The following is a 26,833-nucleotide window of genomic DNA, read 5'->3' on the forward strand; positions in this document are numbered from 1 at the left end:
ACAATAAAAAGCATGACCGGCTAACCTCTCAAGCATCTGATCAATGAAAGGGAGAGGGAAATGATCCTTCCTTATAGCAGTGTTGAGCCTCCTGTAATCTATGCACATTCTCCATCCTGTGACTGTTCTTGTAGGAATAAGCTCATTCTTTTCATTCTTGATCACTATCATCCCTCCTTTCTTGGGAACTACCTGCACAGGACTTACCCAAGGACTGTCAGAAATAGGGTAAATAATACCTGCTTCCCATAACTTCATTACCTCTTTTTGGACCACCTCTTTCATAGTTGGATTGAGTCTCCTTTGTGGTTGCACAACTGGTTTAGCATCATCTTCAAGACGGATTTTGTGCATACACTTGGTTGGACTAATCCCCTTCAAATCACTAATGGTCCACCCAAGAGCTGTTTTATGACTCTTGAGCACTGAAACAAGTGCCTCTTCTTCTTCAGGCTTCAGAGAAGAGCTAATAATCACTGGGTATGAATCATTTCCACCCAAGAACACATATTTCAGAGAAGGAGGTAAAGGTTTGAGCTCAAGCTTGGGGGCTTCCTTCTCCTTTATAGGCGTGTTCATCAGCTCCTTTTGGGGTGGTAAATCATCAACTTCAACTAATTCACACTCAGAAATAGGATCCAGAACATCATCAAGTACCTCAGTTTCCAGTACTTCTTGAACAAGTGGTTCAATAACATCTATTTTCATACACCCCTCAGAATCATTGGGGTGCTTGAGGGCTTCAAAAACATTTAAGACCACTTGTTCTTCATTGACCCTCAGGGTTAATTCACCTTTTTGCACATCTATCAGAGCTCTACCTGTAGCTAAAAAGGGTCTACCAAGTATAATAGAGGGTTTTACCTCCTCTTCCATGTCTAATATAACAAAATCAACAGGGAAAATAAATGGTCCTACTTTAACAAGTAAATCTTCAACCACACCCACAGGTAATTTAATAGAAAGATCAGCAAGTTGAAGAGAAATACGAGTGGGTTTTACCTCCTCAATTTGAAGCTTTTTCATCACTGAAAGTGGCATGAGGTTGATGCTAGCTCCAAGATCACATAAAGCTATCTGAATGCCGACTTCTCCAATGGTGCAAGGAATGACAAAGCTCCCTGGGTCTGGCATCTTCTCAGGAAGGGTGTGTTGAATAATAGCACTGCATTCCTTGGTTAGCACCACTGTTTCTTGTTCCTTCCAATTTCTCTTGTGGGTCAACAATTCTTTCATAAATTTAGCATAGAGAGGCATTTGCTCCAGAGCCTCTGCAAAAGGGATGTTGATCTGTAGCTTCTTGAAGACATCTAAAAATTTAGAGAATTGCTTTTCTTTGGACGCCTTCTGAAGCCTCTGAGGATATGGCATTTTTGGCTTGTATTCTGGGGCCTTTGGTAAGGTGGGATAAGTGTCAAGAGAGTCAGGAAATGAGTTGTCTGCACGTTTAGGAAGGGCGTGCTCTATTTCTTCCTTCTTCTCCTCTGGAGCTTCCTTTTCAACTAGATCTTCATTGACCTTAGTCTCAGAACCAGCTACCTTACCACTTCTCAATTGAATGGCCTTGCAATCTTCTCTTGGGTTCACCACTGTATCACCAGGGAATGTATTTGAAGACCTTTCAGGTAATTGCTTGCTCATTTGACCCATTTGCACCTCCAAGTTTCTAATGGAGGCTCTGGTTTCTTGTATGAAACTCATCATCATCTCCCATTTAGAATCTTCTTGGGATTTAGAATTTGCCTGCTGAGGTGGTTGTTGTTGCTGTGACTGAAATTGGCGGTTATTATAGTTGTTCTGTTGAAAACCGCCCTGAGAACTATTGTTGAAGTTCTGAGGTCTCTGAGGTTGATCTCTCCACCCAAAATTTGGGTGATTCCTCCATCCCTGGTTGTATGTCTTAGAATATGGATCATTGTTGGGATTTCTAGGAGCACTTCCCATGTAATTCACCTGTTCAGAAGAAGGTTGAGCATCATCATAATTATCATTTTGCATAATGTTACCTGTCATGTCATAGGAGGTATCTTGGGGTGGATTTTGAGTGTTGATAGCTGAGACTTGCATGCCACCCATCTGTTGAGTAAGTAGATTTATCTGCTGAGACATAAGCTTGTTCTGAGCAAGAAGAGCATTAACAGCTTCTACTTCCAACACGCCTCTCTTCTGAGCGGCCTCAGAGTTCACAGGATTCCTGTTAGATGTGTATAAATATTGGTTGCTTGCAACCAATTCAATCAGCTCAATAGTCTCTTCTGGTGTCTTCTTCTTGTGCAATGAACCGCCTGCAGAAGTGTCTAGGCTCATCTTTGGCATCTCTCCTAAGCCTTCATAAAAGATATCCAGTTGGGTCCACTTGGAGAACATGTCAGGAGGGCATTGCCTAGTCAGTAGCTTGTATCTCTCTCAAACTTCATAAAGAGTTTCACCGTCCTTCTGCTTGAAGGTCTGAACCTCCAACCTAAGCTTAGTCAGCTTCTTTGGTGGGAAAAATTTAGTGAGAAACTCTGTAACAACCTTTTCTCAAGTATTCAAACTCTCTTTTGGTTGAGAATCTAGCCATAGCTTTGCTTTATCCCTCAGAGCAAATGGGAAAAGTATGAGTTTGTACACCTCTGGGTTTACTCCATTTGTCTTCACAGTATCACATATCTGCAGAAAATCAGAAATAAATTGATTTGGATCTTCATGAGGAAGTCCATGATACTGGCAGTTTTGTTGCACCAGGGTGACCAATTGTGGCTTCAACTCAAAGTTGTTTGCAGTTATAGGAGGCACCACAATGCTTTTTCCATAGAGATCCGCAGTAGGGGCAGAATAAGAGCCAAGCACTCTTCTCTGCTGATCATCCCCATTCGGATTTACCATATTGGCATTAGCATTATTATTTGCCATAGTGGATTCTGCAGCCTTGCAAAGTCTTGCTTGTTGTAAACGTCGCCTGAAAGTTCTTTCAGGTTCAGGATCAAAGTCTAAGAGATGTTCTTTGTCTCTATTTCTGCGCATACACAAGCAGGAAACAAGAAAAAATGGGACTTTCTACGTCAGAGTGTAGAGAAGTCCCTGTGAGGTAACCTGTGTAAAATAATAAAATAAAAAATACCAAATAAATAAATAACAAAAATTCGAAAATTTAAAAGGAAAAATAAACAGAAAAATTTTAAATAAAATTAACTGAGTGACACCAAACTTAAATTCAGAAATTGAGAAAATAAATCAAAATATATATTTTTATTTTCATTTTTATTTATTTATTATTTTTTTTATAAAAGTAAAAAAAAGAAGTACGGTGTAAAGGGGAGGGGGGATGTAAATGAAAAGGAAAAGAAAAAAATATAACGTAAACGAAAGGGAAAAGAAAAAAAGAATTTAACGTGAAGAAAAGAAAAAAGAAAAAAATAATCTTAAGAAAAATGCAAAATAAAAAAATAAAAATTAATAATAATAGAAAAAAATATAAAAAAAATTATCTAATTTAAGCAATCAAACAACGAGTAGTTGTTAATCACAATCAATCCCCGGCAACGGCGCCAAAAACTTGATGCGGTAATTTACAACCATACTTACTAACCGGCAAGTGCACCGGGTCGTACCAAGTAATACTTTACGTGAGTAAGGGTCGATCTCACGAGGATTGATGGACTAAGCAACAATAGTGTTTGATAGGCTTAGTTAGACAAACAAAAATTGGTGTTGAGATGCAGTATAAAAGATATTAAACAATATCAAAAATATTGAAGAAGGGCAAGTAATTAAGTTGGGAATAATATATGGAGAAGGCAGTTAAGGTTTCAGAGTTATCTATTTTTTGGATTGACTTTTCTTATTAACTATTTTAATCATGCAAGATTTAATTCATGGCAAACTATTTGTGACTAGACCCTAATTCCTTAGACCTTCCTAGTCTCCTCTAAAATTCATCAACTGCCAATTCCTTGGTCAATTAATTCCAATTAGAGCGTGATGATTAAATTCTAGTTTATATGCCACAAGAATCCTAATTATCCAAAAATAAATGGATTATATGTCACGTATCCCGTTAAATACAAACAATTAGAAATTCAGGATAATATGTTTTCAAGCTATTGTTCAAGTAAAGAGCTTTTCCAAGTTTTACAAGAACTCAAATAGAACATGGGTCATACTTCTGTTCCACCCAAATTCATAAAATAAAAAACAAAAACAATTATTGAAATATAAATCAAAACATGAATTAAAATAAAAAAATAATATTATCAATCGATACAATAGACAGAGCTCCTAACCTTAACAATAGAGGATTAGTTACTCATGGAATATGAAATGTAAATTTGTATGGAATAATGTTGTGGAATATTGTGCTGGAACCACCCTATTGGGATCCCTTTTATAACTAATCCTAATAATTTAAAAATCAAATTTCTAAAATTAAAATTAAAATAATATCTTTTCCTAAAATAAGATTTGAATTTAAATTCGAATTAATTAACAAGTCTTCAGCTGATGGGTGGGACCGCTTGATTTGTCCATTCTGCAGCTTTTAATCTGTGATTTCTGGGTTAAGAACTGGGTCAAAACAGCCCATACATCGCCCCCTGCGTTTTTCTACTTTTTCTGAACGTGGCGCATGTGACGCGTCCGCGTCGTCCACGCGTTCGCGTCATTTGTGCATATTCCAGTCCACGCGATCGCGTCATGCACGCGATCGCGTCATTGTGATTTCCTCCATTCCGCGCAGTCGCGTGAGCCATGCGTCTGCGTCGGTATTCGCTGGTCATCTCCTTGGCTTCTTCTCTTTCTCTGCAGAAACTCCATCAAATTCCGCCAAATGCTACCTAAAATAAACAGTATTTTACAAAACTCAAAATAGCATCCATAGTGGCTAAAATATAATTAATTCTTAATTAAATTCAACAATTTAGATGCAAATTCACTAGGAAAAGATAGACAAGATGCTCACGCATCAGCTAGCTATTGCTAAACCTATTTCTTCCACCATTACTGTTGTTGAAGCCTTGTTGAGGCCTCTGTTGGTCCTTCCATGAGAGATTTAGATGGTTTCTCCATGAAGGATTATAGATGTTTCCATAGGGTTCTCCCATGTAATTCACCTCTTCCATTGCTGGATTCTCAAGATCATAAGCTTCTTCTTCAGATGAAGCTTCTTTGGTATTGCCTATTGCTGCTTGCATTCCAGACAGACTCTGAGAGATCATATTGACTTGCTGAGTCAATATTTTGTTCTGAGCCAATATGGCATTCAGAGTATCTATCTCAATAACTCCTTTCTTCTGATTTGTCCCATTATTCACAGGGTTCCTTTCAGAAGTGTACATGAATTGGTTATTTGCAACCATCTCAATGAGTTCCTGAGCTTCTGCAAGCGTCTTCTTCAGATGAAGAGATCCTCCAGCAGAGCTGTCCAATGACATTTTGGACAGTTCAGACATACCATCATAGAAGATACCTATGATGCTCCATTTAGAAAGCATGTCAGAAGGACACCTTCTGATCAATTGCTTGTATCTTTCCCAAGCTTCATAGAGGGATTCACCTTCCTTCTGTCTGAAGGTCTGGACCTCCACTCTTAGCTTAATCAATTTTTGAGAGGGAAAGAATTTGGCCAGAAAAGCACTGACTAGCTTTTCCCAAGAGTTCAGGCTTTCTTTAGGTTGTGAGTCCAACCATGTCCTAGCTCTGTCTCTTACAGCAAAAGGAAAGAGCATGAGTCTATAGACCTCAGGGTCAACCCCATTGGTCTTAACAGTATCACAGATTTGCAAGAATTCAGCTAAGAACTGATGAGGATCTTCTAATGAAAGTCCATAAAACTTGCAATTCTATTGCATTAGAGAAACTAATTGAGGCTTAAGCTCAAAATTGTTTGCTCCAATGGCAGGGATAAAGATGCTTCTCCCATAGAAGTCGGGAGTAGGTGCAGTAAAGTCACCAAGCACCTTCCTTGCATTGTTGACATTGTTGTTGTTTTCGGCTGCCATGGCTTCTTCTTGTTTGAAAATTTCTGTTAGGTCCTCTCCAGAGAGTTGTGCTTTAGCTTCTCTTAGCTTTCTCTTCAAGGTCCTTTCAGGTTCAGGATCATCTTCAACAAGAATGCCTTTGTCCTTGCTCCTGCTCATATGAAAGAGAGAAGAAGAAAGAATGGAATCCTCTATGTCACAATATAGAGATTCCTTGAGGTGTCAGAGGAAAAGAAGAATAGAAGGAGGAGGTAGAAAGGAGAGAATTCGAACTTATAGAGAGAGGGAGTCTGAATTGCACATTGAGGAAGAGTGTTAGTCCCTTAAATAGAAGGATGTGAGAAGAGGGGGAAAGAATTTTTGAAATTAAATTTAGAAAGATTTTGAAATAATTAAAAGAAATTTTAAAAAGAATTGATTGATGATTTTCGAAAATTGACATTGAGGTAATAGTTAATTGATTTTGAAAAAGATTTTGAAATTAGAAATCAAAAAGATATGATTGAAAATTATTTTGAAAAAGATGTGATTGAGAAGATATGATTGAAAATCAAATTAAAAAAGAAAGTTTTAAAATTAAAGTTGATTACTTGACTAACAAGAAATTAGAAGATATGATTCTAGAATTTAAAATTTGATCCTTTCTTAATAGGCAAGTAACAACTTGAAAATTTTGAATTAAATCATTAATTGTAGCAAGGATTTTTGAAAATGAAAAAAAATGGAAAGAAATTGATTTTGAAAAGATATTATTGAATAGAAATTATTTGAAAAAAAAATTGATTTTGAAAAATTATGAAAGTTTGAAAAAGATTTGATTTAAAAACAAAATCTTCCCTATTGTGCCATCCTGGCGTTAAACGTCCAGAATGGTATCCATTCTGGCGTTTAACGCCCAAAATACTACCCTTTTGGGCGTTTAACGCCCAGCCAGGTGCCCTGGCTGGCGTTTAAACGCCAGTTTTCCTTCCTCACTGGGCGTTTTGAATGCCCAGCTTTTTCTGTGTAATTTCTCTGCTGACTATTCTGAATCTTCAATTCTCTGTATTATTGACTTGAAAAGACATAATTTTGAAAAATTTTTGAATTTTTTTAATGATGAGAAATAATCAAAATGCAATTAATCATGGAAAACTAAGATTAAATAAACAATGCATGCAAGACACCAAACTTAGAAGTTTGTATACTAACGACTATAACAATTTGAAAATGCATATGAGAAATAACAAAAGACACAAAACAAGAGAATTTAAAGATCAGAGCAAGAGAATCATCAAGAATAACTTGAAGATCAATGAAGAACATAATGCATGTAATTTTCGAAAGTTATTCTTGATGATTCTCTTGCTCTGATCTTTAAATTCTCTTGTTTTATTCTAGAATGATCCAATGACATCTTTGATAATTCAGAAAGACCATCATAGAATATATCCAAGATGGTCCATTCTGAAAGCATGTCAAAATGACACTTTTTGGTCAGTTGCTTGTATCTCTCCCAAGCTTCATAGAGGGATTCACCTTCTTTTTGTCTGAAGGTTTGAACATCCACTCTAAGCTTGCTAAGCTTTTGAGGAGGAAAGAACTTGGCTAAGAAAGCCGTGACCAGCTTATCCCAAGAGTTCAAGCTATCTTTAGGTTGAGAGTCCAACCATATTCTAGCTCTGTCTCTTACAGCAAACGGGAAAAGCATAAGCCCGTAGACCTCGGGATCAACCCCAGTGGTCTTAACAGTATCACAAATTTGCAAGAATTTAGTTAAGAACTGAAAAGGATCTTCTGATGGAAGTCCATGAAACTTGCAATTCTGTTGCATCAGAGAAACTAATTGAGGCTTTAGCTCAAAATTATTTACTCCAATCGCAGGAAGTGAGATGCTTCTTCCATAGAAGTTAGAAGATGGTGCAATAAAGTCACCAAGCATCTTCCTTGCATCTCCACCATTGTTATTATTTTCGGCCATGTCTCCTTCTTTTTCAAAAATTTCTGTCAGGTTTTCTCCAGAGAGTTGTGCTTTAGCTTCCCTTAGCTTCCTCTTCAGAGTCCTTTCAGGTTCAGGGTCAGCTTCAACAAGAATGTTCTTATCCTTGTTACTGCTCATATGAAAAAGAAGAGAACAGAAAATAATAGGGATCCTCTTTGCCACAGTAGAGAGGTTTCTTTATGTGAGTAGAAGAGAAGAAAGAGAATTCGAACACAGAAATAGGGAGAGGGTTCGAATTTTTAAGAAGAAGAGAAGTGTTAGTAGATAAATAAAATAATTAGAAAGAGATGAGGGGGAGAGAATTTCGAAAATGAAATAAAATAAAATAAAAATATTTTTGTTCTTATTTTAAATATTAAAGTTAAAATTCGAAAATAAACTAAAAATTAAATTAAATTAAATTAAAATTTAAAACAATTAGTTAATTAAAAAGGAATTTTGAAAAAGAGGTTAGTGATTTTCGAAAATTAGAGAGAGAGAATTAGTTAGGTAGTTTTGAAAAAGATAAGAATTAAACAAAAAGATAAGATTAATTGAAAAAGATTTGAAAATCAATTTTGAAAAGATAAAAGGTTAGAAAAGATTTTGAAATTGATTTTGAAAAAGATGTGATTGACATTGAAAAAGATATGATTGAAAATCATTTTGAAAAATATTTGAATTGGAAATTAAAAAGATTTGATTTTTTGAAATTAAAGTTGATTACTTGACTAACAAGAAACAAAAAGATATGATTTTAAAATTTAAAGATTGAACCTTTCTTATTATGCAAGTAACAAACTAAAAAGATTTTGAAAATCATTTTAAAATTTTTGAAAATCATAAAAAAATGAAAAAGATTTGATTTTTGAAAAAGATAGAATTTTTAAATTAAAAATTTGATTTGACTCATAAGAAACAATTAAATTTTGAAAAATTTTTGAAAAATTCAACTCAAATATTCGAAATTTATGAGAAGAATAAGGGAAAGATATTTTTTTATTTTTGAATTTCTAATGAAGAGAGAGAAAAATACCAAATTGGAACAAAACATAAAAATTATGAATCAAAACAACTAATGCATGCAAGAACACTTTGAATGTCAAGATGAACACCAAGAACACTTTGAAGATCAAGATGAATATCAAGACTTATTTTTTGAAAATTTTTAAGAAAAAAAAAACATGCAAGACACCAAACTTAGAAATTTTCAAACTTTAGACACTAACAAATTGAAAATGCATATGAGAAACAAGAAAAGACACAAAACAAGAAAAATTAAAGATCAAACATAGAAAATCATCAAGAACAACTTGAAGATCATGAGAAACACATGCATGAATTTTCGAAAATTTTAAGAAAAATTAAAAAGATGCAATTGACACCAAACTTACAAATTGACACTAGACTCAAACAAGAAACATAAATTTTTTTGTTTTTATGATTTTATAAGATTTTTTTTTGTTTTTTCGAAAATTATTTTGGGAAAAACGAAAAAGAAGAAAATTTTTTTTGTATTATTTTTGAAAATAAGAAATAAAAAGCTTAAAAATAAAATAAAATTACCTAATCTGAGCAACAAGATGAACCGTCAGTTGTCCAAACTCGAACAATCCCCGGCAACAGCGCCAAAAACTTGGTATGCAAAATCGTGATCGTTCATTCCTTGGTAACGGCGTCAAAAACTTAATACGCACGTTCATAATTTTAGTTCTTCGTCACAACTTCGCACAACTAACCAGCAAGTGCACTGGGTCGTCCAAGTAATAAACCTTACGTGAGTAAGGGTCGATCCCACGGAGATTGTCGGCTTGAAGCAAGCTATGGTCACCTTGTAAATCTCAGTCAGGCGGATTTAAATGGTTATGGTGAATTGATAATTAAAATATAATTAAAACATAAAATAGGATAGAAATACTTATGTAATTCATTCGTAAAAATTTCAGATAAGCGTATAGAGATGCTTTTGTTCCTCCTGAACCTCTGCTTCCTGCTGTCTTCATCCAATCATTCCTACTCCTTTCCATGACAAGTTTTATGTAGGGCATCACCGTTGTCAATGGCTACATCCCGTCCTCTCAGTGATAATGGTCCAAAATGCGCTGTCACCGCACGGCTAATCATCTGTCGGTTCTCGATCATACTGGAATAGGATTCAGTAATCCTTTTGCGTCTGTCACTACGCCCAGCACTTGCGAGTTTGAAGCTCGTCATAGCCATCCCTTTCCAGATCCTACTCGGAATACCACAGACAAGGTTTAGACTTTACGAATCTCAAGAATGGCCACCAATAATTCTAGCCTATACCACGAAGACTCTGATCGTAGATCAGGAGGCTAAGAGATATGCATTCAAGCTTGTTTGCATGTAGAACGGAAGTGTTTGCAGGCACGCGTTCATAAGTGAGAATGATGATGAGAGTCACATAATCATCACATTCATCATGTTCTTGTGTGCGAATGAATATCTTAGAGAAGAAATAGGCTCGAGTTGAATAGAAAAACAATAGTACTTTGCATTAATTCATGAGGAACAGCAGAGCTCCACACCTTAATCTAGGGTGTGTAGAAACTCTACCGTTGAAAATACATAAGTGAAAATAGGGTAGACATGGCCGAGTGGCCAGCATCCCATGGAGGTCTAGAGATCTAAAAATGATCCAAAGATATCTAACACAAATAAGTAAATGATGCAGAAATCCACTTCTAGGCCCACTTGGTGTGTGCTTGAGCTGAGCATTGAAGCTTTCACATGTAGAGGTCTTCCTTGGAGTTAAACGCCAGTTTGTAACTTGTTTCTGGCATTTAACTCTGCTTTGCAACCTGTTTCTGGCGTTTAACGCCAGAATAGGGCAGAGAGCTGGTGTTGAACGCCATTTTGCATCATCTAAACTCGGGCAAAGTATGAACTATTATATATTTCTGGAAAGCCTTGGATGTCTACTTTCCAACGCAATTGTAAGCGCACCATTTGGACTCATGTAGCTCCAGAAAATCCACTTTGAGTGCAGGGAGGTCAGAATCCAACAGCATCTGCAGTCCTTCTTCAGCCTCTGAATCTGATTTTTGCTCAAGTCCCACAATTTCAGCCAGAAATTACCTGAAATCATAGAAAAACACACAAACTCATAGTAAAGTCCAGAAATGTGATTTTCATTTAAAAACTAATAAAAACTAAAAACTAACTAAATCATACTAAAAACTATATAAAAACAATGCCAAAAAGCATATAAATTATCCGCTCATCAGTTAACAATAGTGTTTTTTTATATAATAAATTATTGGAGTGTTAATCTCAAATGTGTTTAACTTGGAGTATAGAAATCAAACCCTCTAATTTGTTAGATGTACAAAAATTAGAACATTTGAAATACAAAAATCAGACTCTCCGATTTATGTACCTCTTCTACAATTTAAAAAAAATACTAAAAATTATCATGTTTGAGTATATCACTCATCTCACTTCTATAGAGAAAAAAATTAGCCATCAATTAAATCTAAAACATCATAGCTGTGAAAAATTTAATATAACCATGAACACAATGAATGATACAAAGTAGGAGCTTCCTACTATCGTGAAAGTATCTTTGGTTGTAAATCCGCAAAATGGTCCTTCAGATTGGGCCCGTGCACCAATGTTGGCCCTCAGTTTCTTATTGCTCTAAATGTACCCTCCAGTTTGAGCTCCGTGCGAAATCTTGGTCCTTCTACCCAATTCCGACATGACTCAGTAGCTAGAGCGTTGAGCTGGCGGTGCCACCTCTACGTAGGACGCTCGAACGACGTCGTTTTGCTTGTAGGGGGTGAATGAATCAGAACGGTGTTATATTGTGATGGAGGGGAATTGAAAGGTTTCTTGGGGAAGGGTTGATCATTCGTTAGTCATTCTTCTACTTCTCTTCAAACTTTTCTTCTCCCTTTCGTCCAGAGAATACGGTCACAGTAGGGCACATTCTCGTTAGTGATTTTTTGAGTTCATCGGCAAGAGAAGGAAGGACGCCAACCGTAGAAAGTTGGTGAACCATAGGGTATCATCATCGTAAGCATCAACAAGGTTAGCAATGCAGTGAAGAGTTGAAGTTTAAATTTTTTTTTTTTTGGGTTTTCATTGATGGCTCTTCACTTGAGTTGTTGATTGAGGTGTTTTCATCTTCGTTTGGTGTTTTGTTGAGATTTCTATGTTGTTAGGTTTTTTGTGGTTACGATGTTAGCATGGGATTTGGGTTGCTCTGTTTTTTTATGTATCATACAGGGGATCTTTCCTCTAATGATACAGTTGTTTAGTGTTGCATGTGTTTAATTTGTTTGTTTATGTATCTTGCAGATGGATGAAGTACTAGACATTATGTTTCATCATGGAGGAACTTTCGAAAAGGGTGTTGATGGAAAGATTGGGTACTATCTTGACAATAGAAACTGCCTGGGTGATGTTGAGGTAGATAGGCTGGATGTATTTTACCTGAGAAACTATTATAAGGAGCTAGGTTATGACAGAATAAAGGAGGTTTGGTGGCTTGTACCTGGAAAGAGCATAGGGGAGGGATTGAGGAAGTTAAACAGTGATGCAGACCTAAGAGAGATGTGTCAGATAGGTTCACAGAATTAAAGACCCTAAGGCTGCTGCTCAGAATGTCACAGTCACTGCTTCTGCGTCTGCTACAGCAACTACTTCTAATGCAACTCAAGCTGCAAGTGCCTCTGCTACTGCAACAGGATATGGAACTGCAATAGCGTTTGCTTCAGCTACTGCATCTGCCCCTAATCATTTCCCTCTTGTGGAAGTGGATATCCAGCAGGCTAAGATTGATCTATCTCAGCCCTCATACTCTAAGGCAGAAGACTCCCAGAAGGTATTGTACAATAATGCTTCATGGTTGGTGTTTTTATTATTTGGCGTTACCTTATTTTCTATGCCTTATAATTGTTTGCACTGCAGGAGCATCAATTTAAGAGGAAGACACCCACAAGACCTGAAAAACTGCCACTTAAAAGAAGGTCACCTCCTCCAATTGGCTCTGCATCATTAAATCCAATGCAGGGAGGTAGTGATGCAACTGCAGCACGGCTGGCCAACTTCCTCAAGTTTGTGCCCACCCCAGGATTCGAACCGCCAAGAAAGAAGTGATTATGTCCATAGTTTTAGGTTGAAACTTCGAAAATTTGTGTGTTTTGTGAAACAATTATCTTTGTTTTATGTTTGGTCCATAGACAACTCTACCACTTTTTAATGCTAATTAGGTTACTGGAAAATAGCTGAAACAATGCTCAGTGTCTTTTTGGTTGTTCTTATGATCACTGCATTACTGCAGAAGCTTATATGAACTAGTGTTATTGTCATTTAGTTATGCATGATGCCTTATGTTAGCTATCACTATTGTTGCTTATCCATAACATAATTGGGTGTTCAATTACGTTTACAAAAATAAAATCATAGGAACAACCCACCAAATACCACAATCATTCAATATATCAAAACTTATCTAATATCAATGACAATGTTTATAAAACAGATTACACTAACATCATGGTTCTATGCTGCAGTTCTGAACCTAATCAAACATTTTACAGTAACATTAACACAAACACAAATAACACGAATAACCCTAAACCAAGCACTTGGACCATCAATATTATATTTTTTACATCTGCTTCCAGTTTACCCACATTCCATGCAATGTTCATCTTCATCTCATCATGCTCATCTTCTTCATCAGACTTCACCAGCACCTCATCCTATACAGAATCTGTCCAGACAAATAACCCACACCAATTCTTTCCACTAGTCTGAAAATATGCATCAACCTTAGCAAACAATTACCTCAAATAACCAACGCTTCAAATATCATATAGTTAGTGCACTCACATTATAATTGGGACACAAGAAGAACGGCTTATTAGGATGCGTCTCTATCATTGACCACCGAAGGACAGGCCTGCACCCGCAACCGCACCACTCTGGAATCGCTGAACGCCGGCTACGCATATTGTTCCTTTTCCAATTTTTGGTTGCAGATGAGCGATTTGACCTTCCAGAAGCGTGACTGTCACTCATGGTGTGAGAGAAGGAAGAAAAAGAATAACAGGATGAAATCGAACAAGAATCAGAGCAAGAAGAGGGTAGAAGCCGAAGAGCTTTAGCTGGATGGCGAAGAGATTCATAAAGGAAGAAGGAAGGACTACGTTAGGGTTTATGATTAGTGCTAGGGACTAATTTGGGAATTTTTTTTATCTTATTCCACATCAGCTAGTCATTTCAGGCATCCTACGTGGAAGTGGCACTGCCAGCTCAGCGCTCTGGCTGCTGAGTCATGTCGAAATTGGGTCAAAGGACCAGAATTTTGCACAGAACTCAACTTGGAGGGTACATTTAGAGCAATTGAAAATTGAGGGGCAACATTGATGCATGGGCCCAATTTGGAGGACTATTTTAAGGATTTACTGATCTTTGGTTGCTTAAACAAACAAGTTAAGTAATAGAATTGATAATAATGTCAAGTCTCACTCGTAAATACAGGTTTTTAAACTTTTTATAATATGAACCCAATTTTTATTATTAGCACTCAAAGTTGGGTGATGTGGAGAACAGATTACACCTTTTTAAGTAAAAAATGTAGTCTGCTAAAATTAGAATGATTTTTATTTATATGGATCATTGAGTCTGTAATCTTTATTTTTTATTTTTTTTAAAAAAATCATATTATGATCTAATCTTTTTTTAATAATTTAATAAAAAATATAACTCTACAATTTAATTAAGAAATATTAGTCTTTTTGAAACTTAAAATTTATAATTTTTAAATTAAATAAATAATTTTTATTATAAAAAATAAATATTTTAATCCCTTAAGATTAATTCTTAAAAAAAAATAGTCTTTTAAAGTTTAAGTACAACTGTGTATAAGGGTTTAGTCTTTTTAATATTAGATTAAATTTTTTAATTTCTAATATAATCATACAATTTTAATTATTCCTTTAAAAGTAATTTAGTCTTTTCATGTTAATGATTTAAAGATATTTTAGTATTCTAAATATTCATTATAAAAGTATTTTTGTCTTTCTAAAATTATATCAAATTTTTAATTTTAATATAATTAATAAGGATATTTTAAAATGGTATAGTGCGTTAATTAAAATTTTTAAATTATACAAAATTAATTATAAATTTGATAAAAATATAAAAACTGACATAATAATTTAATCTTAATTCTATAATGATATTTTATTCTGTTTAAAATTAACTATAAAATGTTGTTTTAATTATAAGAATATTTTAGTTGTTTCAAAAATTTAAATTTATAATTTCTAATACAATTAATTAATCTTTATTCTAAAAAGTTATTTTAGTCTTTTTAAAATTAATACTAAAAAATTATTTTGGTATTTTAAAAAGTAACTATAGAGTATTTTAGCCTTTTCAATATCAATTAAAATTCATAATGGTTAATAAATCAAATAATATTAATTATTCCTATAAAAATATTTTAGTAATTTTAAAATTATTACATAAAGGATGTTTATTTGGTATTTTTAAATTTAATATTACAAAATTATTTTAATTTTTTAAACTGAACTCTATGTTGTTTTACTATTTTAAAATAAAAATTAAATGTTAATTTGAAATACAATTAAGCAACTTATAGATAAAAGGACATTTTGTCTCTTAATCAATCTATTATCTTATCCTAATTTTGCAATAAAAAAATGTCACGTAGTATCTTCTAATTACACTTAAATTAGAAGAAAAAATATTACGTGTTGTTTAAAATTCAACTTTTGATTAGTCTTTTTAAAAATTTATTATTATTTAATTAATTTAAATATTTATTTTTATGTATTTTTTGTTCAAAAAATAAAAAAATTATTTATTATTTATTTTCTTTTTTTTTTTCAAAAATTAAATAAAAAAATTTTTAAAAATACCTAATTGTACTGAAATAAAAAATGTTTTCCGCTTTTTTTTTCCAATTGCAAATTAGAAGCTTCATAATATAATCCTCTTTTCAATTTTATCCCCTTTATCTTTCTCTGCTTTCCTGCGTTCAACCTCACGTAGGCACGCAAACTCACTTTAACGGTTCAACCACTGCGTTCAGGACTAGTTTCTCTCCAAGCTATTCTCATTATCGTTTTCCACTTCCATCATCACAGAAAATTCACTTGCTATTTCACGACCCTGTTTCTCTCTAAGCTATCCTCGCCATCGTTCTCCACTTCCATCGTCACAGAAAGTTTCTACTCTGCCACCAATGGAGTCACTTCACCCTCTGCACTTTGGCTTAGAGACCACCTTACCACTGTGTTTCTTTATTTTTTGTGTAAGTAATTATATGTTCCACTGTATTTTTAGTTTCATCCTAATATAATTAGACAGTGGATTTATTCATAATTGTGTGCTTCTATGCAAGTTAGAGATTGATGACTTGCTTTACTTTCTTTTTTACATATTATATATTTGATGAATTCCTTTGTATTATAAATTTCTTCTATTTACTTTAGCATTACTTCCTTGTACATTACATGTTTGATTAATTGTTTTATATTATGAATTATTATGTTTTTCTTTAGTGTTTAATATTGGAGCTTATTGGGTCAACTATTTAACTTATTGGAGTGATTGGTGAATTACTTTACTTTCTTTTTCTTGCATATTACATGTTTGATGAATTGCTAAGCCTAAACTTAATTCTTTTTCATTGGATATAACCACTCTATTTTCTTTAGCATTATTTCCTTGCACATTACATATTTGATGAATTGCTTCACATTATGAATTATTATGTTTTTCTTGCAAAGTCTAAACCTATATGTTATATAAAACAGGATTGGAGGGACAAGAATTGATGTAAGGAGTAAATCAGTTAGATGTGATTCACTATCATCATTTGGCATTCGATTTATGCGGAAGTGTTGCTCATGAGCAATACAATTTTTTAATTTTTCAGACAATAGCTAGGCCTGTTGAACATCCTCTGAGATTCCTATGATGGATCTAACACTGGACAGACAACAGGTGGATATTATGAAGTATTCCTATAGTAAGAATTCTCAAACTAATATTTTCATAGGCTTAGAGGTTAATTTTAGTTTTTTAATTTGTTCAATCCTCAAGAAATTTTCGAAGATCTTTTTTGCGGTAGTGATAATATCTTGGTAAGTGCTGTTATATGACTTATATATCTAAAAAATCTGGTGATAATGATATTTTGACTGAATTTGTTTGTTATGTATGTAATTTTGTTTATTGTGTGTCCCTTAGCTAATTCTTTTTTTCACATTGCCCAAATTCTCCCATTTTATTACTGCTACCCTAGCTATAGAACTTAGCTCATTGGTCCATTAATGAAAGTTGTTACTGCCTTTGTTTCTTCTTGATTTTTTAAAATTTAAACATGATTTTTAATTTGTTGTTCAAATGTCTGATTTTTTTAATAAGTAATTTTCAACTATCCCCGTTCTCCTCATATATTTTTTTCTGTTATTTTTATTTTACTTTCGAGCTATATAATTTCAATAGTCTTATTCTCCCTTCATCTTGCATACAAATTTGTTGATCTGTGTATGGAAATTGTCGTCGTCATTTTCATCGATTGTGTGGTCTATAATCACACTTTTAGTTTAGCTTATTACTTAATGCCTCACTGATGAATAGGATTTGATAATTGATGTCTGACGATAATTTTTTTTACTATATTAAAATCTTAGACCACTCTTCATTAAGACTTTTGCTTACTTTTTTGAGTAATTACTACTTATATTACTAATCATACCCATATACTACACATTGAACTTGATTTGTTCGTGCATAATAGATTCATATTAGATTCATATTGAAATTATCTCACAAGGCATACTTTTTTTCTTTGCTCCTCCTGATTTCATTATTGACTTTGATTTTTTTATTGTAGATTCGTATCTTTTATATGAAAAATCGTGTCTGTTTTTTTAAATTTTTTAAGCATTGTAATACGCATTTATGATGAGAACATATATCTCTATTTATTTATAAATTCTAGGACCATTAGTGGATTTTACCTATTATAAAAATATATATAATAGACTTTTCTATTTTCTTGCACATGCTATTAACTTAGAAATCTAGTAGCACTTGAATATGGTTATGTCTCAAACTTACTTTAAAATAAAAAATTGTTCTCGAGAGTAGATCTTCAAATTTTAAACAAGTAATTTAAAAATGAAGAGACATTGTAAGTTTTCACTCATTCTTTAAAAATAATAATAATTCTATTTGATCTTCTTTAATCAACCGTGACTATTCATATTTGTTTGGTATTATGAATTATTTTGTTTTTTTTTTTTTTAGTATTTGATATTAGAATTTATTAGTTTATCTTTTTTTTATGCAGTTATTGTTACAAAAAAAGAATGAATTTTATTAAAAATGAGTAAAAAAGACTAAATTAAAAAGAAAATCAATATTATTATTAAAAAGAGGACAACAAAAAAAATTAATGACTCTCAAATTGATGATAGGAATATGAAAAATTTAGGATAAAAAAAATGTTGGGTGATATGACTAATAGAGAGTCAAAAAAAATATTTTTATTAGTATTGGTGAGAACTCAAAAAAAAACTGTATGAACAAGGATAGAGAATTTATTGCAAGTACTTCCTATCTACGAGCAACCAAGCATTTATGTTGACGAATGAGTTTGAAAGACTAGATTTTATACAAACATCTTTTAGTTTAAATGCATTTTAATATAGAATCTTTGTTGATTTTGATTTAAATATATTCGTAGTTTTTTACGGGCAAAAATACTAGTATTAATATTAAAATATTAATAAAAAAATACAATTAGTCTTCAACTAACACTATCAATTCTTTAACTTTACTCAATTCAAGGGGTCTTTTGTAATTAGCACAATTTTAAAGGCAAACTTGCAAATATACACCGTTTTATACGGTGCCAATAAAAGCCACTATGTCTAAATTAGAATATGTTGCCCTGATTCTTTAAGAACCAACTTCAAGTTTCTCCTAGACAATTCCTTTTTTTAAAAGTAGTTTAGTACTTTAGCAGATAAAAAGAAGAAAAGAAACGTGGGCTGTAAAATGTAAATGGTCTCCAATGATATAGGGAGACCTGACTTCACTTGCCTCCTTGTCGGTAGCAACTAGCAAGTAGCAACTATTATTTTCGTGTACTAATTTTTGAAAGATTAGTGAAGTTTTTAAAATTAATTAAACTCATTTTAATTATTTTTTTATTTAAAATGTTTAAAATTTATGTTAACAATACATCTAAAATTAAATAAATAACATAAACACATTTAAAATTATGTATTAACCTATCTAAATTATTGTCATTATAATTCTAAATTACATATTGAATTCAGATCAAATTAAACTCAAATACACATTTAAAATTATAAGAATGTATTCTAAATATTTTATCAACACATCCAAAACTCATATAAAAACAAACTTATATATATTCATAAGAATATAATGAATAACATAAATACATCCAAATTTAAGTATTGATTCATCTAAATTAAGTTAACATTACAACTCCCAAATCAAATATATGAGTGCAAAAAAAATTATAATCACAAACACATTTAAAAAAAATAAAACACATTATACATAAATTGAAAAAAAAAATAAAACCTTTTATTAAATAAAAAAAAGGATAACATATCTTCATGAATGAATTCAACCAAATTTTTTTAACATTTTACAAGTAGAACTATCAGAGACAAAGAAGAAGTGCGACGTGGAAGAGGAGATAGGGGGAGGAGGAGACGGTTGTGCGTGGTGCGAGGGAGAAGACCAGAGACGAGGAGGAGTCCATCGATGGAGGAGGTGCGGAGATGTGCGTGCGTCACGAGGGAGGTGAGCGTCGCCGAAGGAGGAGATTGTCGTAGAGGAAGTGGGCAACGCGGGAGAAGACGAAAGCAGTCACAGATGAGGAGAGGAAAGCGCTGCAGTTCTGTATCTTTACGGAAGGAAGATTTTACTAGTGATGAAAATCTGATTTAGAATATTTAGGATCTTGTTTGGAATTTGTAGGGATTTATAAGATTTAAATTTAAAATTTGAATTTGAATTTTAGTTAATCTGTTTTTGTAATTTTGTTTAGGGTTAAAAAAATAATAAAAAGGCTGAACGAAGAATTAATTTAAAGGATACCTAATTGAACTGTATTATATATCTTTCCGTTAATATTATAAACCGGGTCTGAGTTTTTTTTATTTTTTAAGTTTATTTTCAGTATTTTGTTAAATTTTATAAAAAAAATAAAAATAGTTAAAATAGATTTTTTTACTGTTTATAATTTTTTAATAAAATTTTAAAAATAAATTAAATCATAATTCACAGAAGATAAAATTTAAAAATCATATTTGTTATTATTTTTTAAAATAATATTATGAGAAAAGGACAAATAGGTCCCTAACTTTTTATCCCGCGGACATTTTTGTTCCTGACCTTTGAAAAATACTTTTAAGTCCCTGACCTTCATAAAATTTGGACGGATCAGTCCCTCCGTCCAAATGCCGGGACTGATCCGTCCAAATGCCTCCGTCAGGAACTGATCCGTCTAAATTTTATGAAGGTCAGGGACTTAAAAGTATTTTTCAATGGTTAGAGACAAAAATGTCCACAAAACAAAAAGCCTAAGGACTTATTTATCCTTTTCACTAATAGAAAAAAGTTATTCATTTTAAGTGTGTTTTATAAGAGCATGTACAGCATTTTACAAAAGTTAAAAAGAAAATATTTAAGCCAAAATATGGATATATTTGCGTATCTTAAATCGTGAAGTTTGAACTTATCACTTAAAAAGTAAAATAAAATATATTTTTTATTTTTAAAATTTGCCAAAATTTTAAAAATATTTAAGTTTTATGAATAAATTACCATTTGTACCCATAAAAGATATAGAGTATAGATGCCGACAAATGTACCCATATAAGAATAAAATAACAATTGTAATTACAGAAGATGGCTTATGTGTGTCAAAAGTATCCTAACAGACCAATTGCGTAACCAACGTCCGGGTACTTTTGGTACACGAAGGCCATCTTCCGTGGTTATAATTGTCGTTTTATCTTTTATGGGTACAAATGGTAATTTATTCTAAGTTTTATTTTGTTTCAAACGTTTTCGATTAGCATCAAATACCCTTTTTTTTTTAACCAAAGATAGAGATATTCGAACTCGCGACCTCTTAGTTGGTACGGAAAAACTATACTATTTGAGTTATAACTCATTGGAAGTTATAGTATCAAATACTCTTGATAACTAAAAAAGTTGAAGATCAATTCATTAATAATACATAATAAATTGATAACTATGTTTAATTTGTTTGTGTTAAAGGTCATTCTCGTAAAATTGTTACTGAATTGCTCTTTAATTTTTTTTAAAAAAATTAGCCGTTAAAAATATATTTGATATAAATAAAAAAAATTTAAACAAAATTAAAACAACGTAAAATTTAAGTATATTTTAAAACTTTTTAACAAATTTTAAAAAGAAAAAATTTACTTTACAAAAAGATATCTTAGTAAAAGACTACTTTACGTTTTCTATTTTATTTTGTTTTTTGACAATGACAACGTTAGCAATCTACTCGACTCACTTTTAATTCTTGAAGTAATTTTTTAAATTAATTTAATCCAAATCAAATCAAATAAAATAACTAAATAATTAATTTTGTATTTTATGGAAGATTTTTGTTTTTAAAAAAAGGGATCTTTCTTGAATGAATATCCAATTAGTGAGACTATGAGAGATGAGATCAGAAACAGAAGGGACACACATAATACTTCACTCTCACCTATAAATTGAATGGAAACTCCTCTCAGTATCTCCCCCTCCGTCTCTCTTCCTTTTCTTCACAAAACATAATACTAAAACAGATGGATCGACCCGGATTCGTAATTAAGCCCATCCAAGTCCAACCCACGGCCCAATCACTGGCCTCCCTCGTCGACTCAACCCGCACCCTCGCCCGCCCACCAATCTCCAATTTCCGGGTCGCCGCCGTAGGACTCGGATCCTCCGGTCGCATCTACGTCGGTGTGAATCTCGAATTCCCCGGCCTCCCCCTCCACCACTCCGTTCACGCCGAACAATTCCTCGTAACCAACCTCCTCCTCAACGGCGAGACCTCCCTCACCTCCTTCGCCGTCTCCGCCGCACCCTGTGGCCACTGCCGCCAGTTCCTCCAGGAGCTCCGCGACTCAGAGAACATCCAAATCCTCATAATCTCCGACAACAATGACCAATTCACCCCCCTCTCCGACTTCCTCCCACACCGTTTCGGTCCCCTCGATCTCTTCCCCGAAGGTTCTCCTTTTCTCTTGGAGCCCCGAAACAACGGGTTGAAGCTCACAGCCCGAACCCGAATGAATCGCGATGATGAAGATGAGAATTTGAGATCCAATAATGGTGTTGTTTGCAATGGACACGGTACGGTCGTTGATGATGAGAAGTTAAAGATTGCGGCTTTGGAGGCTGCGAATGCGTCGCATGCACCTTACAGTGGGTCCCCTTCAGGGGTGGCTCTGGTGGATTGCGGCGGGAAGGTTTATAAGGGATCTTACATGGAATCGGCGGCGTTTAACCCGAGCTTAGGGCCCGTACAGGCGGCAGTGGTGGCGTTTGTGGCGGGTGGCGGTGGTGGGTATGATGAGATCGTGGGGGCAGTGCTGGTGGAGAAAGAGGGTGCTCCGGTGAGGCAGGAAGAGACGGCGAGGTTGTTGATGCGTTCCATTTCAGCCACGTGCAGCTTCCAAGCATTGCTTTGCTGTTCCGATTCCAATGATGTTTGACAATTGGCATGGTTTTCAGATTCAGATTGTGATTATTGTTGTTGGTTTCTGATTGATCATGGTGCTCATTCATGCATATGAGTCCATGACTCATGAATGGATGGTGTATAATCATTACCATTTCTTTTGTGGTTCAAATTCTTGTTATATTATATTGTTATAATGAAACAGTACTGAAAACTCTTTTTATTATGTATATTTGTTTTCTTCTGGTAATGCACTAAAAATTGGAAATCTTACGTGGATTACTTTCCTTTCTTCTGTTAAACACCCTCTGTTGTTGTTGTTGTTGTTGATTACTTAAGAGTTATTCTAGTATATCTATTATCTATGCTGTGGTGAGACTGGTGACTAATTGGCTATACTCGTTATGACTTTTAAAAAAATGTTGCTAAAAAATATTATTAAAATATAAAAAAATATAACTTTAATTTTATCATTTTATAATCACTATAATAAATATAGGCATATTAGAATTCGCCTACTTAAAATTGTCTTTATATAAAAGTAAAATGACTACTTTTATTAAATTGTTTTTAGATAATATTTTAAATTGTTAATGATTTAATATATTTATTTATTTATTTATTTTTACCAAAGATAGGAGGAGACTCGAACTCGCAACCTCTTAATTGAATATGGGGAGACTATGCCATTTAAGCTATTACTCATTGGCAAATTTGGAAAGATAGGAGATTCGAACCCGCAACCTCTTCGTTGAGTATGAGAAGTCTATGCCATTTGAACTATTACTCATTGGCGATTTAATATATTTATTGAATATGTTTAATTGAATAATTTAATAATTTGTAATATTATTTTTGCATAAAAATATTTTTATAAAAAATAATTAATTATCTAAAAATAATAATTTAGTCAAATATATTAAATTATTTAATAATTTTCACATATTATCTCGTTCATAGGAGGACAATTTCATGTGATTGATAAGTTTTTGTTTAATGGAGAAAAAGAAACTTTATATATGTTGGAGTTGAGTTTTACCTCGCATATACCTTAAATTTATTTTGAAAGTCAAATTGGGAGGGGAAAGTATAAAATACATACATAAAGGGAAGGAAGCATCATGATGCTTTGGCTATATTTTGTGCATGTGCCATTCGTAATTACGCAGTTAAGTAGTGGATGGAGTACACAAGTACATTGATCTTTCTTATTTTAATAAATTATTTCTTCCATAATACGGTGAATGAAGAAGCATGATGAGTCAAAGATGCACTGGATTGTCCAAACTCACCCTAACAATGATGCAGTCGGAAAACGGAAATGGATCCTCTCTATTATTTTTAATACTTCAGAGAATAAAATGTGTTTTTTTATTTTTAATTCTATAAGTGTGACAAAAAAATTAATAAAACATAATAAAAAATAAAATTAAATATTAAATATCATCTAATTTTTTTTATTGGAGAGAATCTATTCCCTAGCTAAGGCCTAAGACAAACCCACAAAACACCAAATCTAATTATTCTTGTTAAGGGCACCTACTTTTGTCCTTATTTAACAAAATGGACTTCTAGGTCACAAATCTCTTCATCAATCATCATAAGTAATAAACTTCACAAGGATACCTACTTTTGTCCTTACAAAAAATAAGGTAGAAATTTATATGTAATTATCTATTTATAAAATTTTTAGTCGAGAATTATTAAATTTAATATATATATAATTAAATTATTATTTAATAATTTTTAAATATCATTCATGTGAAGATAAATACACATGAATCTTCATAAATAAATAATCGTACGAAAGAAAAAAAAGTTGGAAGAGAGGAGGGAAGTGGGGTTAGGTAAGTAAGTTTAATCCTTTCAAAGTTTCAATGAACATGTTTGTCAAATTATACTTTGTGCAAGTTGAAGCACTTGATTTCACAAATGATTGTCACCATGAAAATTTTGTTGGATAAGAAGTTATATAAATGCTTGACATCAATAAATTTGAATATTAATAAAGTAAATAACAAATTCGACTTTGAATTAAAGCCACATTAAATTTATAACTATAATATGTACATATTTCCTCGCTTTTAATAAATTTTTGTTGGGCAGAACCTTTAATCACTTTGTAAACAACTTTGTAATTTAAGATTATTTTAAAAAAGACTTCATGTATCTGCATTACTTTTTTTGTGTATATTTTGTTCGTATAAACTTTATTTTTAATAATATGAAACACAAACATTTATCTCCTTTCACTTGTTATATTATAAATAATTTTAAAACCAAAACAAAAACTGTATACAACGCACACGCAGCATAACTACATATATAGTTCATTTACCCATATCACACAAAACATATCAAATATATTAATGGAAACTACCATTTGTACCCATAAATTTTGCGAACATTGGCAAAAGTACCCATCAAACAAAAAAAACTAACGTTGTATCCATGAAAGATGGGTTTCGTGTGACAATAGTACCCAAACTGTGATTTTTCGTTGAATTTTTAATAAAATTTTTAAATTACCCTTTTTATCTTCTTTCCTAAATTCCAAATTTCACAACCCTCATCCTTCGTCTCTACCACGGCCAGTCACCATTCCCTCAAAACCTAAGCACCTGATGTCTTCCTCCAACATTTATCCTCAACCTCCATCTCTCTTTATTCCAATCCTAATTTGTTCTCTAAATTTAAATCCAAATCAACTTTAACATCATTATCCTTGTTGTTTCTTTCTTCTACGGATGCAACAACAACACTAAGAAAGCACACCCTTGTCAAACTCTTCAACCTCTTTGATAAACCCATATTTCATGAGTTCTTTTGTGCTTAATTTGAGTGATTTATACAATCCTTCACCCACTTATTCACATTAATTACAAGATTTTACTTTCCCTTCCTTATTATGTCATATTGTGAAAAACATGTTTCCTAAGCTTTAAAAATTAATTATTTTAATTACCTTTATTTCCATTCGACGCCGTGATCAGTGTGTTGAGTAGTTTCAGATTTTCTAAGGCAGAATGACTTAAAGGATGGAAAAGGAAACATACTAAAATGGAAGGAGAAAGCAAAACGGAGCTTTAAGGAAACTAGTATCCACGCGATCGCACGGACGACGCAATCGCGTGCCAAGCACGAATCAGCAGCGACGCGGCCGCATGACTGACGCGACCGCGCGCCTTAAGCAGAACGCATATGACGCGGTCGCATGACTGACGCGACCGCGTGGCAAGGAAAAGCTCCAAATGACGCGACCGCGTGACCCACGCATCAGAATTTACAGAATGCGCCCCCAGCGAATTCTGAAGCCCTTTTTGGCCCAGATCCAAGTACAGACAGCATAGACCAGAGGTTATAAAGTGTGGGAATGCACCCATTCAAAGAGAGCTCGCATATTTTACCTTTCAATGATTTAGATTTAGTTGAGAGGGAGATCTTCTCTCTCTCTCTTTTAGGATTTAGGATTTCTTCTTGTTTTAAGAGTAACTCTGGATCCCAGGTTTAATGTTCTTTTAATTTAGTTTTACTTTTATTTATTTATTCCAACATTTGAATTAATTATTATAATTTGATTTAAGAATTCTTCCATGTTACAGACTGTTATTTGAATTAATGATAATTGAGGTATTTTCAGTTTATGATTGTTTTCTTTGATTTAAGTTACCATTGCTTCCCATCTAAGGATAATTTTATTATTCCAGCAATTTTACTTTTTCCCCTTTTGGTTCTGGTTAAGAATTCAGTAACTCAACAGTTATTAAACTCAACATAATTGATAATCGTTATCTTGCTAATTGAGATGAACTTGAGTAATCCCAACCTTTTCTTAGGAAATAAATAGGATTCAAAGGTCAATTTAATTAGTCCCTTGACTTTCCCTTGCCCTAGTACAGGTTGATCAAGTGGAGTTTAGATTCAACTTTCATTATAGTTGAGAGAGATAACTACGTTGGACCTCCAACTTCTCTTACCTTGCCAAAAGTCTGCTTTATAGTATTTATTTATTTTAATTGCCATTTACTTCACTTGTCATTTAAATTACTTGCTTCTCATCTTCTAAACCCCGATTACAACCTTTATAGCCAATAATAAGAACATACTGCCTCGCAGTTCCTTGAGAAGACGACCCGAGGTTTGAATACTCGG

At 33.2% G+C, this 26,833-nt stretch overlaps 1 protein-coding gene, 1 long non-coding RNA gene and 2 other non-coding genes across 4 annotated transcripts; all 4 read left to right on the forward strand.

Annotated features, from left to right (window-relative positions):
* Window positions 1–5,465: 5,465 nt before the first annotated feature.
* Window positions 5,466–5,573, forward strand: LOC112739434 (small nucleolar RNA R71). Its single transcript, XR_003170370.1, has one exon. It is a non-coding gene; the product is annotated as a small nucleolar RNA R71 (small nucleolar RNA).
* A 1,838-nt stretch (window positions 5,574–7,411) lies between these two features.
* LOC112739460 (small nucleolar RNA R71) lies at window positions 7,412–7,515 on the forward strand. The gene has a single exon (XR_003170395.1). It is a non-coding gene; the product is annotated as a small nucleolar RNA R71 (small nucleolar RNA).
* Window positions 7,516–15,963: 8,448 nt separating this feature from the next.
* Window positions 15,964–17,128, forward strand: LOC112732361 (uncharacterized). The gene is made up of 3 exons (XR_011869804.1): window positions 15,964–16,231; window positions 16,737–16,758; window positions 16,859–17,128. It is a non-coding gene; the product is annotated as an uncharacterized lncRNA (long non-coding RNA).
* A 4,460-nt stretch (window positions 17,129–21,588) lies between these two features.
* LOC112732362 (cytidine deaminase 1) lies at window positions 21,589–22,911 on the forward strand. The gene has a single exon (XM_025781065.3). The coding sequence runs from the start codon at window positions 21,801–21,803 to the stop codon at window positions 22,713–22,715; it is 915 nt and encodes a 304-aa protein (XP_025636850.1). The 5' UTR covers window positions 21,589–21,800; the 3' UTR covers window positions 22,716–22,911.
* Window positions 22,912–26,833: the final 3,922 nt, after the last annotated feature.

The sequence above is a fragment of the Arachis hypogaea genome, chromosome 13 (assembly GCF_003086295.3).
Source record: "Arachis hypogaea cultivar Tifrunner chromosome 13, arahy.Tifrunner.gnm2.J5K5, whole genome shotgun sequence".
NCBI lineage: Eukaryota > Viridiplantae > Streptophyta > Magnoliopsida > Fabales > Fabaceae > Arachis > Arachis hypogaea.